The sequence below is a fragment of the Notothenia rossii genome (genome assembly GCF_949606895.1).
Source record: "Notothenia rossii genome assembly, chromosome: 7".
NCBI classification, from domain to species: domain Eukaryota; kingdom Metazoa; phylum Chordata; class Actinopteri; order Perciformes; family Nototheniidae; genus Notothenia; species Notothenia rossii.
Genome location: NC_136905.1, coordinates 1263191 through 1284135, shown reverse-complemented (window position 1 = coordinate 1284135; position 20945 = coordinate 1263191). Strand labels below are relative to the sequence as shown.

At 44.7% G+C, this 20945-nt stretch overlaps 1 protein-coding gene across 2 annotated transcripts in view; it reads left to right on the top strand.

Moving 5' to 3' along the window:
- Positions 1-20945, top strand: part of LOC307013548 (uncharacterized protein) — a gene marked incomplete at its 3' end in the record, with an annotated part of 315140 nt that extends 294195 nt beyond the window's left edge. Inside the window, exons 1-2 of one of the 2 annotated variants that reach the window (XM_079640950.1) lie at positions 4591-5063; positions 19383-20945. In XM_079640950.1, the coding sequence (XP_079497076.1) occupies positions 4871-5063; positions 19383-20476 (1287 nt within the window). In that variant the 5' untranslated portion in view covers positions 4591-4870. Of the gene's footprint in view, positions 1-4590; positions 5064-19382 lie in introns of those variants that run through there. The other variant, XM_079640949.1, reaches the window with a different exon arrangement.

The window sequence follows — 20945 nt, the reverse complement described above, 5'->3', positions numbered from 1 at the left end:
CGACATAAAAAAAGTTATATGATCTGGGATTTGTTTAGATGCACCTGTAGATTCAGCTTTAGCATCTCACCACATGGCAAAGCAGCAGGTGAGTGCAGTACAGCATATTAAAGATACAGGCTAAGGTATGCAGTATTTACAGTAATGACGAGCATGTTAACGCTGATCTAAACTTTACACGATTGAACATACTTTAGACAGCATGAACTGTAAGGCAATAAAATAAAGGCCTACAGCTATAAATGATGAAGGGGATGTAAAAGGAATAGCATTTTAATGACTAGCCTATTACTACAAGCAGGGCAACCATTGGCTCGCCTCAACAGATTTAGATGGAAATGTAAGAGGTGGGGTAACACCTGAATAATGTGACGACACCATGAGGTGTGTGTGTGTGTGTGTGTGTGTGTGTGTGTGTGTGTGTGTGTGTGTGTGTGTGTGTGTGTGTGTGTGTGTGTGTGTGTGTGTGTGTGTGTGTGTGTGTGTGTGTGTGTGTGTGTGTGTGTGTGTGTGTGTGTGTGTGTGTGTGTGTGACTGAGCTTCGTGTCGCGGCTGTATTTTTGGTGTCCACTAAATAAAAGGATTGTTGTCATACTTTCAGACCCCTTGTCTCACCTCCCAGCTCTTTGTTGCAGCCCAAGAGCCGGGTTGTTATCATTCCAAATGTCCCTGTATTTAAGATGGGAGTAACCGTAATTGTAAACTCTAAATATAACTATTGATTAGCAAACAAACGACCTTCCAATTGTCTAAAAGTAAGCTAGCAAGCTAACACTCATCAACGGTAACTACAATTCAATTAACTATTGATTAATGATCACAACGTTACTGTACCTTTGTCTTTGTCCCGTTTCTCCTCCTCTTTGCTTTTGTTCCTTCCCTGGGTTCCAGATAGCTTTGTTAGTTTCCACACGGGGATGGCTAATTATCGTCAGATAGTTAGTTTCTTTTTTTTTCCGAGGCACGGCAGATCAATTGTCAGTTCAGAACCCCCCTGGCACCGTGCCAGTGCACCAATTGTTCGCACCGGCTATTTAAGTTGAGGTGCCAAACTAGGTCCCTCCCATTTCCGCTTCTCCTGTGGTGGCTGCAGCCTGGCGTGGTGACGCAAATTGTTTGGCGTGGCAGCGTTCATGTCCTACTCTCTACCGGACATGTAAAGCACTGTGCAGTCTGTCATTCATTCATGGGCACAAGCTACACACTGCTGACACTTTTCTCGTCTTTGCGCCAGTTTTCTTTAATGTAATAATACATGCAAACAACTGTAGTTTTTGTCTATCAAATAACAATATATACAATGTTATAGGCTATCAAGCTATTATTAGAAATGAAAATCAATGTTTTGATGGTATAATGTAGCTTAAACATACGGTCACTTTAAATGCTGTTTTATACTGAAAAAAACTGAAATTCTCGTACACAACCAGTTGTTAAGCTTTTATTCTGAAATTCCTTCATCTCCGGTTAGCATTTAGCATGTGGCTAATATACAATTTCTCGAAAGTAGACGAGAATAGCCGATCGCAGCCTATGAGCAGTATGAACAGTGTGTATGAATAGCTAAGATGTATAAAGTATAAAAACGGTAAGCTGTGCAAGTATAGTATAACATATATAGATATTAATTTCATGATGATAAACATTGTGGAACAATTATGAAAAATGTGAATGGAAGTGGCGATGTAAGAATGAAACAAAACAACAACAAACTTTTGCCGAGCCAATTGGAGAGTTTCATCAGCAGCACGGGGTAAAAACCACCAATGAGCGGTCAGGTCGAGATACCAGCGAGTCCTTTCCCATCAAGCTTTTCGCCTCCGCAGCCCGTGGAGAGGAACTGCGCCGCGGGCGTCTTTGTCCCGCGAGATTTCAACATCTCATGTAGGCGAGCCTCCAGAGCAAGTCGGACAAAATGACTAACCATCATGCAACGCACTAGCAAGACATTGATCGAAATTGCGCAGGTCTCGCTTGTCTCAAATAAGCCTACTGTTTACAGATGTGGGTAGCATGTGACAACATCCGGAACTACCGTAAACCAAAATGCTGTGAAGTATTTCCTGTGTTTTTTAGAGTATTGATTACAGCGTTTAAAAAGTATTAAATGAAAAGTTATGAAAGAGAGAAGGAGGAGAAAAGGCGTGTTTAGTTATATATTAATGAATCCTCTGTTATGCGCAACAACGGACATTAAAGACTTGGAGGGCCGGCCCCCAGCAGCACCAACCGGCCCACAGGGAGGAGCCATAGGAGGTTGGAAACTGTAAAAGCACCTTGATGGCACTCTCTGAGAGGGATGGATACTCGTGTCCCACAAGCAGCCAAAAATATATCCAGACGTAGTTCCCCGTGCTTCAGTTTCAGGGAGCGGTCCATAGATAGCTCTGCGAGTTCATCTTGAGCTCTGCTGTTTAAACTTGTGGCTGATATTAATGTTATTTTAGACTTCTTTTGCACTGCTGTTCCATCATGTTCTGTCATCCCTTCCTGTGTTGTTGAGGGCTGGGTTGCTTCTTTATTTATTGTCACTACGTAACGATCCATCTTGAAATTATTTGGCGCGAGGATAAAAAGCTGCTCTGCACACCGTAAACAATGACGGCTGACGTAAATCATGAGAATTTAAGCTGTTTAATATTTCTAAATCTGAGCAATATATGTTTTATTAGCTTATGAACTCCATTGTACATGTAATAAAATAAAGTGTATATGAAGTTAAGTTTATTAAGTGAGAACAAAATGTGGAACATAAAAATACGTTTTTTTGCGGCACACTTGGACAGTGCTCGCGGCACACCGGTTGGGAACCACTGGTCTAATGTACAATGCCTTGTCTTTTGCTGCTGCAGCGTAAACATTTCCCCAATTGGTATCAATAAAGTACTTCTTATTTTATCTTAATCCTCAAATATTAGCACATTTAGTTTTGTTTAAAAAAAAGAAAAACATTGATACATACACATATCGATATTTTGTATAAATATTGCAAATCAAAACCTTTATTAACCACTAATTACCAAAAATTGCATTTCTATCCTGTTATTAATGCATTCAAATCATGATTCAAATGGCCCGCTACGAACTTTAGGGAACTTTCTGAGTCTCTCTGAAACACGTGACGATCAAGCATTTTGGACTTCCGCTGTCGCAACTCTTCTCTCTGGACCAGCCAATCAGAATTGACCTTCTCGAGTTCTCCGATTGGTTGGTTTTGTGGCACATTTGTAATGCTGTGACAACTTGAGCGAGCAGGCAGGGAAAGCTGAGCGTGCACAGGCTGGAGAGGTCGAGCGAGGGAGAGAGAGCGCATGCAGCGGTCTGCTTGCGCACGGAGCAGGAGTTTAATGAGAGGAATATATTTCTCTGTTTGTTTGTAGCCTTTATTTAACCAGGTGAAAAAACCCATTGAGATCAACAATCTCTTTTTCAAGGGAGACCTGCAGCACATTGTTTACACATAAAAACAACAGAAAACAAAAAGGACATCAATACAACAACATTTGTGTTCAACATGTTTCATTACATGCTCAGGATGGAGGCACAAATATAACGCCATACACAGGAGGGGGTTCAAGGGAATGAGCATGCTGATAAGTTAGCAAAAGAGGCGTTAGAAAAGTAAATAGCAATACCAGTTTCACTTGGGAAAGGAGAAGGAAAAGCAATAATTAAGAAGAAAGGTATGGACATATGACAGACAAGGTGGGAGGAAGATCAGAAAGGGAGGAGATACCACAAGTTACAGAAATCAGTCATAATAAAGATCTATACAGAAAGGAACAGACGGGAGGAGATCATCACTAGACTCAGACTGGATCATACAGGATTAAACGGAACAATGTTTATAATGGGAACAAGCAAAGTTGAAGAATGCAGGGGGTGTGGAGTGAAAGAAAATGTGGAAGACATCATATTACACTGTAACATGTACAAAACAGAGAGGGAATAACTAAGAGACAGGGTCAGAGAGGCAGGAAGGGAGTGGAGCCTGATGGGGACACTGGGAACAGAAGGTGAGGGGGTAAGAGAGGCAGGAAGGGAGTGGAGGCTGATGGGGACACTGGGAACAGAAGGTGAGGGGGTAAAAGAGGCAGGAAGGGAGTGGAGCCTGATGGGGACACTGGGAACAGAAGGTGAGGGGGTAAGAGAGGCAGGAAGGGAGTGGAGCCTGATGGAGACACTGGGAACAGAAGGTGAGGGGGTAAGAGAGGCAGGAAGGGAGTGGAGCCTGATGGGGGCACTGGGAACAGAAGGTGAGGGGGTGAGAGCTACCAGGAAGGGAGTGGAGCCTGATGGGGACACTGGGAACAGAAGGTGAGGGGGTAAGATCTAGGAAGGGAGAGGAGCCTGATGGGGACACTGGGAACAGAAGGTGAGGGGGTGAGAGCTACCAGGAAGGCCATTCTTAAGTATTTGAGTGAAACAGGATTTATTGGAAGAATTTAAAACAACACAATGGTATAATTCCACAAGTGATAATAGGATGATATGGTGATACACACTCTTGTACAGTAGGTGGCGGTATGCACCCTAAAGCTTTTTGCTCCGCCAAAAACCGAGAGAAGAAGAAGAAGAAGAAGAAGAACCTGGATCCATGTGGCGTCTCGTCGCTACGGTTCTCTCTCTCTCTGTGTATTCCTGAGAAAGTGTATGTGAGCTCCAGCACTACTGATCCATCATCTGTGTGTCTGGATAAACCTCTGAATGGACTGTGTGCTCTTTTTTCTGGAGCGTTTACCTCGGACTATAGGAGCTAGCTTAGCATGCTAGCTGGAAACACGTTAGCAACACTAGTCAGATTGAGAGTTTGACGGAGAGAGAAACGGTGTGTTTAACGGAGTCTGCAGGAAAAGGTGATCTAGGAAACATGAGTAAAGTCCAAAAGCTGCTGTCGTTGAAGAAGCAGCGACTCACTGCTGCTAATGAAGAGATATTTGCTCTGTTTGAACAAACAGTAGCAGAGCTCGAGGAGGAGCTGTTTCTTTCCAAAGAGGAGAACAAGAGACTCCAGAAGCTACTGGACGCTGTTTTACAGCCTCAGCTTTGGATACGCAGAGCAGGTCTGTTCCCTTTACCCTTAATTAACACTTTACACTCTTCAGTAGCACTTTATTATCACATTAATAACACTTTAGACCCTTTATCAGCACTTGCTGCAGATCCTGAAGTAAAAGTACAAACACCACACTGTGAAAATACTCCATTACAAGTTAAAATACTGCATTCATATCTTATTTAAGTAAAAGTATGTAAGTATTATAAGACACATGTACTTTATTATAATAATTAAAATGTATTACGGAAGAGCAAACCTACCAAAATAAATATATTTATAAAAAAACATACATTGGATAATATGCCATTTAATGTACTGATTGTAGTGCCGAGAGACGGGAGTCGGAGGCGGGGTATCGAAGGTACAAGCTAGACTTTTATTTAACATCAGAACAACATGTAAACAGCTTTCAGCCCGGGAAGGTAAGACCGGGGGAAACAGGAAGTCCGGTCAACTCACTAATGTCCGTGCGGAACAATACCCCAACCCATAGTTCCGTGGGTGAATAATGTCAATCACCACACAAGCCCCCCCAGAATTCACCCATAGTCAAAACCCTCGCGCCTGGGAGGAAGTACCGCCCAACCCCGGCGCGTACGGACCACAGGGGCTGAGGAGGGCGGGGCCGCAGGCGAGGGCAGGGGCGCCAACGAGGGCGAGGGCATCCCCACAGGGGGTGGGGGGCGGGACATGGGAGGGCGGCCCCGACGTGGGGGCAGAGCCAACTCCAACGGCCTGGAAACGTCCACGTGAGCAGGCTTAATCCGATCAACGGACACAGTCTCAGGCCTGCCACCAACGTCCACCACCAGGCTCTTGTCCCCGTGACGTATGACCCTGAACGGACCGTCGTAAGGGGGGCGCAGGGGACCGCGGTGAGCGTCGTGGCGAATAAAAACGAAATCCGCCGACCGTAATCCGGGGGACACCCGGAAAGCTGGGTTGCTGTGCTGCGACGTGGGGACGGGCGTGAATGTCCCGGCGGTCTCCAGCAGGGAGGAGCGCTGCCCGGCTGCAGACCAGGGCACAGTGGCGGTGGGAATGAATTCCCCGGGGACCCGTAGCGTCTGGCCATAAACGAGCTCCGCCGACGAGGACTGCAGGTCTTTCTTGGGGGCACACCTGAGGCCGAGCATAACCCACGGGAGTTTATCCACCCAGTTGCCGTCTGTCAATCCGGCACGCAGTGACGCCTTCATGGATCGGTGAAACCGCTCACACAATCCGTTAGCCTGGGGGTGATATGCGGTGGTGCGGTGCAGCTTGACCCCCAAACCCACAGCAACAGCGTTCCACAGCTCCGAGGTGAACTGAGAACCGCGGTCAGAGGAGAGGTCAGACGGGGTCCCGAAAGCGCGCCACCCACGTGCCGATGAAAGCGCGGGCGACGTCGGAAGCTGACGTCGAGGTGAGGGGGAACGGCCTCGGGCCAGCGGGTCGTCCTGTCCACCATCGTAAACAGGTAGGTGAAACCGTGAGAGGGGGAAGCGGACCTACGAGGTCGACATTGACATGGTCAAACCTCCTCTCAGGAACCGCAAACAGTTCAAAAGGGGCCCTAGTATGGCGGTGGACTTTAGCCCGTTGACAAGCCACGCATGCGTCGACCCAGGACTTCACGTCCTTCTTAAGCCCCTGCCACACGAACTTCTGCGACACCAACTTCACGGACGGTTTCCTACCGGGGTGGGAAAGATTGTGAACCGCCTCAAAAACGGGTCGGCGCCAGTCCGTAGGGACTAGCGGTCGAGGCTGGCCCGTGGAGATTTCACACCACAGCTTCGCGCCCGAGTCACCGACCGTGACCTCCTCCAGTCGCAATCCCGTGACCGAGGCCTTGAGGGTCTGGACCCCGTGGTCAGAGGCCTGGTCAGCGCCCATGCGGAGGTAATCGAGGCCCAGCTGCACAGCTCCTATGACCGCTCTGGAGAGGGCAGTCCGCGACCACGTTAGCCTTGCCAGCGATGTGTCGTATGTCCGTGGTGTACTCGGAGATGTACGAAAGCTGGCGTTGCTGTCGGGCGGACCACGGCTCGGCCACCTTGGACATGCAGAAAGTAAGTGGCTTGTGATCCACGAACGCCGCAAACTCCCGCCTTCCAGCAGGAAACGGAAGTGGCGAACAGCCAAATAGAGACAAGGAGTTCCCTGTCGAAAGCGCTGTACTTGCGCTCCCTGGGAGTCAACTGGCGGCTGAAAAAGGCAAGCGGTTGCCAGGCGCCGTCGACCCATTGTTCATGCACCGCGCCCACAGCGTAGTCAGACGCGTCGGTGGTGATAGCGATGGGGGCCCTGTGTGACGGGTGAGCAACATGGCGGCTTCGCTCAGGCGGCTTTGGTGGCATCGAAAGCGGCTTCCTTTTCAGCCGTCCAGTCTATGGCCTGGCCGGGGGACTTGTCCTTGAGGGCCTCGTACAGCGGGCGCATGGTGTGGCCGCCCGGCGGATGAACGGTGATAAAACGTCACCATCCCGAGGAACTCTCGGAGCGCCCGAGCTGTAGACGGTCGTGGAAAGGCGGACACGGCCTCCACTTTCGATGGGAGGGGGGCGGCTCCATCTTTGCTGATGAGATGCCCGAGGAAGTGGATGGAGGACAACCCGAACTGACACTTTGCCGGGTTGATAATCAGGCCGTGTTGGCTGAGCCTCGCAAAAAGGACACGGAGATGTGCCTGGTGCTCTTCAGAGGAGGAGCTGGCGACAAGGATGTCGTCTAAATAGACGAAAATGAATGGCATGTCTCTGAGCGCCGAATCCATCAGCCGCTGAAAGGACTGAGCTGCGTTCTTAAGACCAAACGGCATACGCAGGAACTCGAAAAGCCCGAACGGCGTAATCACCGCAGTTTTGGGGACATCTGAGGGGTGCACCGGAACCTGATGGTAGCCCCGCACCAGATCCACCTTGGAGAAAACCAGCTTGCCCGCCAGGTGTGAAGAGAAGTCCTGGATGTGAGGGACCGGGTAGCGGTCTGGCGTAGTGGCGTCGTTAAGGCGGCGGTAGTCACCACACGGTCGCCAGCCACCGGCTGATTTAGGGACCATGTGGAGCGGCGAAGCCCAAGGGCTGTCCGAGCGGCGGATGATGCCCAGACGCTCCATGCTGTCGAACTCCGACTTGGCGACCGACAGCATGTCAGGGTTGAGCCGCCGGGCCCTAGCATAGACTGGGGGGCCTTCAGTGTCAATGTGGTGCTCTACCCTGTGTTTGGTAGTGGCAGCGGAAAAGGTGGGCTGCGTCAAGTCGGGAAACTCACTGAGAAGGTGCTGGAACTTGTCACCCTGTGAGAGTGAGCTGGAGAGCCCGCTGAATGACGCCTCGCCGCGGGTACATGCGAACGAGGCAAACATCAGTGCGTCCACCAGGCGGCTGTTCTTGACGTCCACCAGCAGTCTGTGAGCGCACAGGAAGTCTGCGCCAAGGAGGGCGAAGGAGATGTCAGCCGTGATGAAATCCCACTTAAACCGCTGACCCTCGAAACACAGGTCCACTGTCTTTGTGCCATAGGTGCGGATAGGGGTGTCGTTAGCGGACGTGAAAGGTGGGCCGTGGCCCCCACCGGCGGCGTCCTCCACCGTAGCCGGCAGGACGCTCCGCTGGGCTCCTGTGTCACAAAGGAGTCTGCGACCAGAGAGGGTGTCCCCGATGAACAGGAGCCGGTTGGATGTGCCCACGCTCGCGGCCACTACCGAGCGCAGGCCTTGGCGTTTCCCGTTTCCTTGTAGGTGCAGGGGGGACGGCACATCCTCGCTTTCGCCCCATAGCGTGCATGGTACTGACACAGGCCAGGGCTGGAGTCGCTGACGTCGGCCCTGGAGCTTCTGCTAGGTGGCATGCCTCTACCAGGGAAGGAGCCGCTGCGTGTCGGGGCCAGCACCTCAGGGGTAAAACGCTGGGTGGCCAGGAAGAACCGGTCAGCTTCTTCGGCTAAAGCGCGTGGCTCAGTAATAGCCGTGTTAGCGAGCGCTGTCTGAACATGCGGCGGCATGTGCCGAAGAAACAGTTCTATGAACAAAAAATTGGGTTCTTCCGTACCTAGCAGGTTGAGCATCATTTCCATGTGGTCAGAAGGCTTGCTGTCTCCCAGGCTATGAATAGCGAGCAGGCGTCGGGCCCGTTCCGACCGAGACAGCTCGAAAGTCTTTAGCAGGAAAGCCTTGAACGCTGCATATTTATCCTGGGCAGGGGGAGATGTAATAAAGCCCACCGTCCGGGTCGCATTGGAGCTTCCCAGTGCCGAAACAACGTGGAAATAGCGTGATGCGTCATCAGTTACTCCGCGGAGGGCGAACTGAGCCTCCGCCTGTGCGAACCATGCAGCCGCAGATGTATCCCAAAACTCCGGCAGTTTGAAAAAAACGGCGTTATTTGCCATGCTCGGTTCAGTCTCGGATCCTTCTACGAGGTGAATAATGTCAATCACCACATGATTTAAATATGACCCATGCATGTGGGCACTTGTTGTTTAAATGTGACATACATTGATACTTTAGTTTTAATGTGCTTCTTTGTTCACCTTTTCTTTGTAAATGTGTAAAAGCAAATAAAAACAAATACTTTGGATTAATTCAAATTGCGGGAGAATAATTCATAAAGAAATCAATGAATAAATATTAGGGATGCTCCGATCGGGCTCTCTAAAAATGCCGATCGCGAGAGCCGATCGCATGACGTAAAATACATGACACTTTTCTCTGTGCGCAGCAAAACAAGCTCGCTAAGTGTTAGACCTAACACACTTACTCATTACTGGATCAGTGATCTGCATGAGAGAGAGAGAGAGAGAGAGAGAGAGAGAGAGAGAGAGAGAGAGAGGAGAGAGAGAGAGAGATGAGAGAGAGAGAGAGAGAGAGAGAGAGAGAGAGAGAGAGAGAAGAGAGAGAAGACGAGAGAGAGAGATGAGAGAGAGAGAGAGAGAGAGAGCATTTCTCCCTTGTTATTATCCAAAGTTAATGTAAACTTGAATAATGTACTTAATCTGAATGTAATAATTATTGTTGGTTGTTGTTTGTGGAAGCGCCAGTGAATGAGACCCATTAACTGAGTTTTAAACATCACTTTAAAGGGAAGATCCCCATAGGCCCCGCCCACTCGATCGGATCGGTATAGGCCGATGCTGATTCCGGCGATTGGCGATCGGCCCAAAATTGGCGATCGGAGCATCCCTAATATGTTCAATAATACATTAAACACATCTAAAATGTTACTTGATAAAGAATAGGGGAACTAGTACAAAGGTCATTAAGTAATTAAAACATTAATATAAATTAATGTAAAATCTCATCAATCAATTATTGCCAACATGTATTTATAATACTCAGATTGCCTTCTTCCATAGCTTTAGTCATATTTATTGCGTTATCTCTGACTATTGCGTGCACTTTAGGTCGGTCGATGTGCCATGTGTCGAAGATATTGGTGAATGCCAAGGAGATGGATTGTGCTGTATGAGACCCCCCTAAACTCTTGTGAATGCAGCAGAATCTTTTGCAGTTTAAAATCCTTGTCGATCCATTGTGCAGTTAGACTGAGCATACTGGTGAGGCTTACGTCTGAGCTCCATATGTCTGTCGTGAAGCTGATGGCTGTAATATCTGTAGCCAGGAGCTCATGGATGTGATTAGCAACGACATTGTACAGTTCAGGTATGCACACGTCTGCTAAGTGCCGTCTGCTAGGCAAGGAATAACGTGGCTCAATGTGCTCAATAAGCCTACGAAATCCAACGTCCTGTACGACAGAAAACGGTTGATCATCCATGGCGATGCATTCCATTATCTTCCGAGTAATGCCCTTTGCCTTGGGACCATCACTGGGAAACTTTTTTACCCTTTCAAAAAGGTCCGCCACAGAAGGAGTCGGGGTGCTAGGAAGGACTTTTTCTTTCTGTGCGCTAGTGATTTGAGCATACTCCGCATATTTGTCCGGGTGTTTAGATTTTAAGTGGTGGAGTAATCCCAAAGTGGTGAAAGTCTTTCCAGATACACCCCCTCGAGAAATGTCAGCTGAACACGTTTGACAAATCGCAATCCGCGCGTCTTCTCTGATATTTTGAAGTATCTCCAAGCGGCAGACATGTTGGCTGTGAGCCAGCCGCGAGCATGGTCGCGCGCCGTGCTTGTCGCCACGTTTTGATTACGTCATCACAACAACACGTTAGGTTACCAACGTAACCCTGACGTAACCCTGTTCTCTGACATTCGGTGATATTTTTTTGAAAGCCAAAAGGGTCTTTTTAACCATTTTCGGTCGATAATTTTCGGTGGCCGAATATTCGGTGCATCCCTAGTTAACAGTGTAGAAAATGTCACATCATAAAGGGATAGTTTGGGTGTTTTAAAGTGGGGTTTTATAAGGTACAGTACTTATCTATAGTCAGTGTATTACCGAGAGTAGATGATTGCCGGCAGGGGCAGACTGGGAAACGGTGGACCTCTGTCGCCTGTCAGCGCAACTTCAATGATGCCGTTTTTAAAAACAGCGAACCGACCCGGCCGTTTGGTGATTCTACAGATGGCCAGTCCGTCCCCTGCCGGTACCGAAGTGGGCCGAGCGGCCCATCGGGATTCGTCCCGAACGTCCCAATGGCCAGTCCGCCACTGATGGCCGGTATGCCTCGAGCTTGGAGATGCAGACAGGAGCAACCACCTGGAAGCAAAGCAATGTACTGCTCTGGACAGGGTCAGCAGAAAAACATATGTTAGCCACCCCTTGATGATTTCCATATCCTTTCACTGTTTGCATAGCAATACCACATAGGACATTGAGAATTGATAAAACTTGTAATATGGCAAGAAATCTTACTTGAGGATCTCTGGCTGCTGTTTATTTTTGGTAGCTTGCAATTACTGGTACTGCAGCTAACAGCTGAGGGGAAAAAAGAGACACAAGTTTGCACATGCTTGAGCAAAAATAACTTAAATAACACAGCAGCCGCTTTAAGTACAGTAATACCAATTCAAGTATAAGACCTGAGTACTTCTACTCTTATTCAAGTACAAGATCTGATAACTTCTCCCACCTCTGTTTATAGCCTTAACATAGGATCTAAAAGATATGGATAATGTGCATTGTGTGTAACATTATGCCCACGAAAAAATCGATTATAAAACTAAGGATTGAGCTAACATTAGGAGTTAGTGACAATGTAAACTATTTATTAAATAATATTGCTAAAAAGTAACTCTGAAACATGTGCAGCAGAAGTCTCGTCTCTGATTGGCTGCAAATCGATTGCCATGAAAATCCTTTGATGAACATCCAATCCTTGTATTATTCTAAGAATTGGTAACACCACACCATAAAGATTAATTTAAAAGTAAAAAATGGGGTGCAAACTATTAACATTGCTATTATAATTGTTTAATTCTTTGGATGTTATTTTCTTTATTTACAAAATGACAATGTAACTAGTTGATAAATAATAAAACAAACACTGAAGGCCTTCCAAAGACACAAACAAAATATGTTATAAGACTTCTTTATTGTCAGTTTATTCTTTTTAAATTGAGAATAGAGAACACTGATAACTAGGGATGTCCCGATCACCTTTTTTTGCTCCCGATCCGATTCCGATCATTTGATTTTGACAATTTGCCGATACCGATTTTTCCCGATCCGATCTTTATGCAATGCATTAAGAGAAAAAAAAGAAGAAAAGCATTCAAGTTGTCCCTTAAGGTTATTTTTTTATTTAAATTGAATATTCTATCCAACATGGATATAGCTTCTTTTTTTCACAGCTATATAGGATCAGTTCAGTTGTGTAGCATTGGATCAAAACTAGGGCTGGGACTTTAACGCGTTAATTAAGATTAATTAATTACACAAAAATTAACGCGTTAAAAAGATTAACGCATTTTAATCGCACTTATTTTTGCACCGCGGAACGTTTCTCACTGGATGAGTTTCAGGGGTACCGATTATACTGGAGCACAAACTAACGTTCATGACTTCAGACAACAACAAACCACAGTGAACAATAGTCAAACATGAACGAAGAAGCTGATGAGACCGCTTTGGTTGGCCCCATGGATGGGACATTTTGTTTTAAAAAACGGACGGATGGAAGCATCGATAAGAGCACGGTTGTTTGCAAATTATGCAAAAATGAATTTGCATATCACCGCAGCACATCAAGCCTCAAGTATCACCTCAATGCAAAACATATAGCAGCTAGCGTGGAAGCTAGCGTGGACGTTAGCCCGACTCGGAGTACAAGGACCCACACCCAATTCGCGTTGATCAAACAGTGGCCTATGCAACAGAGAGATTTTATTTTTCATCAGGATATTGGAAGAATAGGAGGGATTGAGGTCAATCACTGGCACTTCTTTATTTTATTTTAAATGGTACACTTTATGTTGAACTATTTATTACGTTGTTGGTTCAACTGGCACTTTATGTTGAACTGTTTATTGTTTTGGCCAAGGCTATTGAGAGAGTTGGACTGAAATTGATTAGATTTTTTAAATCGACTGTTGGTAAATCAACAAAGTCTGTTATGGCCTCTGAAGCAACAGAGAGATGTTTTCTAATAGTCAGGGTTTCCAATGTTCTGAATGTACTTGAAAGTATTGTGTTTTACTTAAAAAACAAAGTGTTATAGTTTACAGAAGGTCTACCTACCTATAGGCTACCTGAATCTCTGAAATGTACTATATTCCTAAATATGCTATTGCTACACTTTATGGCAAAAATTGCACTTTTTTTTTTTTTAATCGAGTCTCGGCCCTAATCAAAACAAAATAAAGCTTATCAGTACTCGTTAGCTTACTGCTACAATTAGACACTGCGCCCTGCCCACTCTGTTGCCAGATTTGAGAGAAATAAGCAACCAGGTCTATGAAAACGAGCCCCAAAGAAGCAACACATACATGATGTTGTGTAATTCGAAACCAAAAATAAGGCCTCAGGATGACTTTAAGACTTGAACATGGTCATTTTTGTTTTGTAACATTGAATAATAAAAAAAAAAAGTATTAAAAAAAAAAAATCCCGATCCCCGATTTTTTTCTCCCGATTCTGATCTTTTGAAAATCACGTGATCGTCTCCGATCCCCGGTCACGTGATCGGATCGGGACATCTCTACTGATAACTAATGTTGGTGCACATTTATATGTTTGATTATGATCAAGAATATCCCATCTGTACTTTGCAGTCCTGTCCCAAGTACAAGTTAAGTATTAATCAACGTGTACATATAGTTTACTATCATTTGTAGTCATGCATAGTACTGCCTTCCTGATTGCTTTCTTTTTGAGAAACCTATTCTGCACCTACCTGGGTTTTAAGAGAGTCAAATACCCTATGTGACTGTTCAGTCTCATAAAACATGCTCAATTTACTTTTTGAAAACACAAGCTCACAATAAAGTCAGATGGGAGATCTACAGAAGCAAAGTGTGATAGACAAAGATGCATTCCTATATTAAACAAACAGAAAGGAAAACGTTGTTGTTCCACGAGGCAGTTGTAGCCATAGCAAATGGATTAACCTTCAACCTTCAACTACCTGCTGCCTGAAATCCCTGTGACATCACTGCAGATTGTTGTAACCAACTAGCTGTGTGGGACATTATCACAATACATATTTAAGTTAATTGACTTGGATTGTAAAGGTCTTTCGCTGTTGTTACTAGCTTTGTCAACATGCTTTGGTGAAGGCCTATTCTTTCAATATGATGGATATTATTAGATGTCCACAAGGACAACATAGGTTGTTTGTTTTACTGTAATTGCAATGCTAATACCAATTTAGCATAGTGGTAGCATATGGTATGCTTGCTAGCATGTTATGCTATTGGCTTGATTGTACATGCTAGTGTGATAAGGCCTATGGAAGATGCTAATGTTATTTAACTTCTAGATCCTTTCATTTTTTACTTACAGTGAAACTCAATATGTTTTTTGCATACTGTCTGCCAATCACTCTGTTTTTAAATATTGAGTTAAAGTCACACATTTTAGAACATTGATACATTTCTTAAAGCTACTTTCCTAACAAACACATGCAGTTGTAGCAATCGCTACGAGAATGCACTCTGTGTGAGCTGCACAAGGCACTTTGCGGTAGATTCACGTCTCTGATGATCTGAAAAGCTAAATGATGTCAGAAATTGGCACATCTTTTTCTTGTGTTGAAAGAGATCAGCAGGTCAATGTTACTTCGGTTGTGAACGCACCAAACACCAAAACTGCTCCCTGGCGCCAGCTATCTGGCAGTCTCTCTGCGATCCCCTCTCCTATCCGCATGTGGTTGTGTTTGTGCATGTACTGTACATCAGAGTCCTGCATCGGGTCGGGTATCCGCGGGTACCCGACGGGTGACCCGCAAAAAAGGTGATTTGCGGGTGGTATTTTTTCAAACGCTTTTTTCCGGGTTCGCTTCTGGGTAAAACAAAGATGATGCGGGTCCGGTTGCGGGTGTTGCATAATAAATATATTTAAACAATAATAATTTAGTTTAATGTTTAAATCCTCAGACCTCTCCTCCGCGGTACCGAGCATAATCATAACCTCTGCAGTGCATCTATCTGCTGCTGAGCGCACCACATTCTGAATGGCTGACGTGAAGCTCTCTATAGCGGAGAATACAGCATTTTCAATAACTCTTCCTCAAGAGCGAAATCCAACGTCTGGGAGGCTTTTGGTGTCAACCAGATGGAGAGAATAATCAACATCCCAGGCTTTTTGAGCCAAATATGCAACTGCGTGTGTTAATAATTGCACGTTGTCACTGCTTATATATATGCGGGTTCGGGTCGGGTTGCGGATCATGTGCCGGCGGGTCGGGTCGGGTTGCGGAACTAATTGGCAATATGTGCGGGTAGCGGGGCGGGTTCGGTACTGCACGTCACGGGTGCGGGGCGGGAGCGGGTCTTGAAAATCAGACCCGTGCAGGACTCTGCTGTACATGCACAAACACAACCACATGCGGATAGGAGAGGGGAGAGGGGATCGCAGAGAGGCTGCCAGATAGCCAGCTTTTTTGCCCCACTGTATATGCTCTGTGTGTTTGTGCATGTACATCCTCCCTGTGTGTGTAATGTTTTAAACACAACAGAGTGGGGGAAGACATTTCCCTCTGAGGGATGAATACATTATATCTTCTTCTTCTTCTACTTAGAAATCAAAAGTGAGTGGTCACATTAGGTTTGCCTGCAGTGAATTCTGGCAGCTCTGAGCTAGTTTATAGATGTATCATGGCATAGACAAATGTCTCCTATAACCAGTGTTGTGCTAGTTACTGAAAACCAGTAACTAGTTACCATTACTAGTTACTTCATTTCAAAAGTAACTTAGTTACTTTACTGATTACTTACACCAACAACAGTACAGGTAACGCATTAGTTACTTAAAAAAAGGCTCCAATTAATGCCCTTATAGCCTTCATTTCAGTACTGTTACTGCATTGGAGAATAATACAATCTGTTGATCAAGAAATAGCAATAGAAATAGTAAAAATAGCCTGCATATGTTCTACAACATACCGTGCAATGGCTTTATCAACTTTTCCCTGGCTAGCAGTCCCTCGGTTAAAATCCAGCCGCTGTTGCTTAGGTGGAGGTGGAGTGGCGTGGGATGAGTCTGGATCTGTGGTCTTAGCTAGGCTACTAGCTTCGTCCCAGCATGTTGTTTCTGCAGATGTTTCAACAGATTTTAATTGCTGTTTTGGGCAGTAGATGGGATCTTTGACCCGCCACGACGCAACTTACATTTAACTAAAACCTTCTTTTCTTTGTGCTCGACAAAAGTGAAATAGTGAGAATATCTCTGTTGTGTATATATAAGACTATGGACTACGACATTTAGGTTGACCGTTTATTTAACACGTTGTTGCATACGCTCCAATGACAACACCGCAACAACACAACTGTATCCGGTTCACACATCCCAAAACATCCGGTGCCATCTTAAAGGCACAGTCACACCTGATGTGACACATACATAACAATCTCCAGGCGGAGAAACTCGACTTGAGCTCCGCTGCCGCCATGATAGTCTTGTTAGTACACAAAAACGCCCACAGCGTGTCTCCACATGTGACACAGGAAGTATCTAAGTACATTTACTTAAGTACTGTACTTAAGTACAGTTCTCATCTCTGTTCGCCTCGCTGTTGGCGCCGCTCACCAACGTCTGGGATCCGAGACTATACAAAATATAACGGAGTAACGCACCATGTAGTAACGGGAACTGAGTTACTGAATTTAAAAAATAACGCGTTATTTTTGGCAGTAACTAGTACTCTAACGGCGTTACAGTAACGTGTTACTTTTTAACGCGTTAGTCCCAACACTGCCTATAACCCACAGTCTATGGCTGTTACTGGTGGATATCATCATTTTATATCTGAATTGTGCTCTGGTAGGAATTCGCACCCAACATGTTAATAACAGTCACGTTTTTTTTTTAACTCTATGGTTTTACACAGTTTTTATAACATGAAATTCATATATTTAACAATTTAAATCTTCAAATTAATACCAATGTAGCAATAAATTCAAAGTCAAAATGTGTTAAAATTAGGGCTGTCAGTCGATTAAAATAGTTAATCGCGATTAATCGCAAATTAATCGCACATTTTTTATCTGTTCTAAATGTACCTTAGAGGAATATTTTTCAAGTTTTTTATACTCTTATCAACATATGAGTGCTTTATGCGAATGTTTATTATCATTTGAACAATGACAAGTATTCTCATGAATATTAAACACAACAACCTCTGAACATTTGCCTCAATTCAACGTGTGTGTGTGTGTGTGTGTGTGTGTGTGTGTGTGTGTGTGTGTGTGTGTGTGTGTGTGTGTGTGTGTGTGTGTGTGTGTGTGTGTGTGTGTGTGTGTGTGTGTGTGTGTGTGTGTGTGTGTGTGAGATCGTTGTGCGCACTATCCGTGCTGAGTGTGTGTGTGTGTGTGTGTGATCGTTGTGCGCACTATCCGTGCTGAGTGTGAGTGTGCTGACTTTTCGTACAATGTCCCACTGTCTGGCTACCTTCGGCGAAATGTCGCTCCTCTGTTTTCATTTAAACAGCTCCTTATATCCGTTAGCGCAGCTAGCTAGCACCAGTGCTAACAACAACACCAATACAGGTAAGGTCTCTCTCTCGCGCCACACATACACACACCCTCCCGGTGCTCCCGATGGCCAGTCGGTGCTTGCCGTTGAGCGTGGAAGTGTGGTCTGCCGCAAGCAGACGGCAGGAGCGGGGCTGTCAGCATCAGCTTGTAGATGGTATTTTAAACTCGATGCGCTCTGAAACTACGGGGCGGCCGAGGACAAAATATACAGATTAAACTTGACTTAAAATGATTAGTGGCGTTAATTTTTTTTAGCCCCACGTTATTAACGCGTTAACTTGACAGCCCTAGTTAAAATGTAGTTTTTTTTTTACTATAACAGAATAGTCAATACCTGTGTTTTTCAGTTTATAAATGTGAAGTAGTGGTTAAATTAAGCAAAATTACAAAATATTTCTTTCTTTACTCATACATTTTCTTGCAATTATACATTTTTTAAATGAGTATTAAAAGTATTTGTTATGTATTTTACAGTGATATATAGCCATAACAAAAGTATTTTTTAGTAAAATTACAGAAAATGCAGCTAATTTTACCAATGGAAAATAATTAATTTTTACGGTTAGTTTGTTAAAATACATGACACATTTCAATAAACCGTTTATTCTTTCAAATTGATTATGATTTCCTGTAATCATGAAATACAATAAAAAACTATTTTTTTCTGGGGAAAAACTCTAAAAAAGTTTACAGGTTCCCTCATCCATAATCATTTATACAAGCGCAACTTTGAACATGTGCAGCAGTAAAATGCAACATACAAAATAATCAAGAAACAACATAAATTAAACACTGACAGGGAACGTTTTACTGCACCATCATTACTGTTACATAGGAAGGTGCCGTCAAATGTTCTGTTAATACTTGCATACTTTTACTTAGATAAGGTTTGACTGCAGGATTTTAATTTGTAACAGAGCATTTTCATTCTATGCTGTAGGCGTAGTGTATCTGTGAACGATCCCAAATACAATTCATTGTTGACATTGCGGCTAGTGCTACGCCAGAAGAAAAAAACCTTTTACATTTTTAACTGGAAGTGGAAAGGGGCTGGGCTACATGAGGTGACTTGAGCCAACACAAATACACAATAGGTGGGACTAAGAAAGATAATGTGAAAATATAAAAGCAAAGGCATTAATTAGGGCTGCAAAATGTCCCCCATTGTAATGGTGATGAGATTTTTAAATGCTAACACTTAACAGTTTGTTCTGACTGTGTGTTTCCTGTTTCCTGCAGACGTCCAGCAGCTGGTGGTGGTTAAAGAAGAGCCTCTCCCTGACCAGCAGGAGTGGAGCACCAGTCTGGACCAGGAGGACCCAGAGCCCCCCCCACACATTAAGCAGGAACAGGAGGGAGAGCAGCTTCAGGAGCTGGAGGAGGCTGATATCACCAAGTCCACTTTCACTCCTGACCCTGTGAAGAGTGAAGATGATGAAGAGAAACCTCAGTTCTCTCAGCCTCATCAAAGACAAACTGAACACATGGAAACAGAAGCTGATGGAGATGACTGTCGAGGACCAGAACCAGCCAGGAACTCAGATCCAGAGAACAGTTTACAACCAAATACTGAGGACCACATTGAAGACTCTTCTGAACATGAAACTGAAGACTCTTCTGAACCTGACACTGAAGACAGTGCTGATTGGAAAGAGACCAGAGAACCTGCCTCAGGCTCAAACACACTGAAAAATAGACATGAATCTGTCAGTGATCCACGACGTAGTGCTGAAAAGAAACCATTCAGCTGCTCAGTCTGTAAGAAAGCTTTTTCACTGAGTGCATATTTAAAGACACACATGAGAGTCCACACAGGAGAGAAACCATTCAGCTGCTCAGTCTGTAAGAAAGCTTTTTCACTGAGTGCATATTTAAAGACACACATGAGAGTCCACACAGGAGAGAAACCATTCACCTGTACAGTCTGTAAGAAAGCTTTTTCACATGGTGGAAGTTTAAAGGACCACATGAGAATCCACACAGGAGAGAAACCATTCAGCTGTACAGTCTGTAAGAAAGCTTTTTCAAAAAGTGGAAATGTAAAGACACACATGAGAATCCACACAGGAGAGATACCACACAGCTGCTCAGTCTGTAAGAAAGCTTTTTCACGGAGTGCACATTTAAAGTCACACATGAGAGTCCACACAGGAGAGAAACCATTCAGCTGTACAGTCTGTAAGAAAGCTTTTTCAACAAGTGGAAATGTAAAGACACACATGAGAATCCACACAGGAGAGATACCACACAGCTGCTCAGTCTGTAAGAAAGCTTTTTCACAGAGTGGAAATTTAAAGTCACACATGAGAATCCACACAGGAGAGGAAAAATAGATCTGCAAAGTTTGTGGCAAAAGATTTAAATGGCGTAATCGTTTAAAAAGACCAAGTGTGTTGGTAAGGGAATACATTTGTCTATTTTGTATCCTGATGCCGTTACATGTAATATGTTACTCCCTAAGCCTGTTTTCACCCGACTGCAACCGATTCACTAATAATCACAAATGTTCATTTCTACGACCCCTTGACTCGACTATTTCTTGTTTAATAATCATTACATCTCCTCAGGACCAAGTTCCTGTGTCCTGCCTTTAACTTTGATTTTTAATAGTTTGTTTTACTTCGCATATTGACTGGCTAATGTGCCATTTTATTTGTGTTTTACAGCTGTTTTTGTCTGCCTGTCATGTCTGTGTTTTATCTGTTGTAACTTTGTACATGCTGCCCTTCTTGGCCAGGTCACTCTTTGAAAAGAGATTTTAATCTGAGTCTTTTAGCTGGTTAAATAAAGGATATATATTAA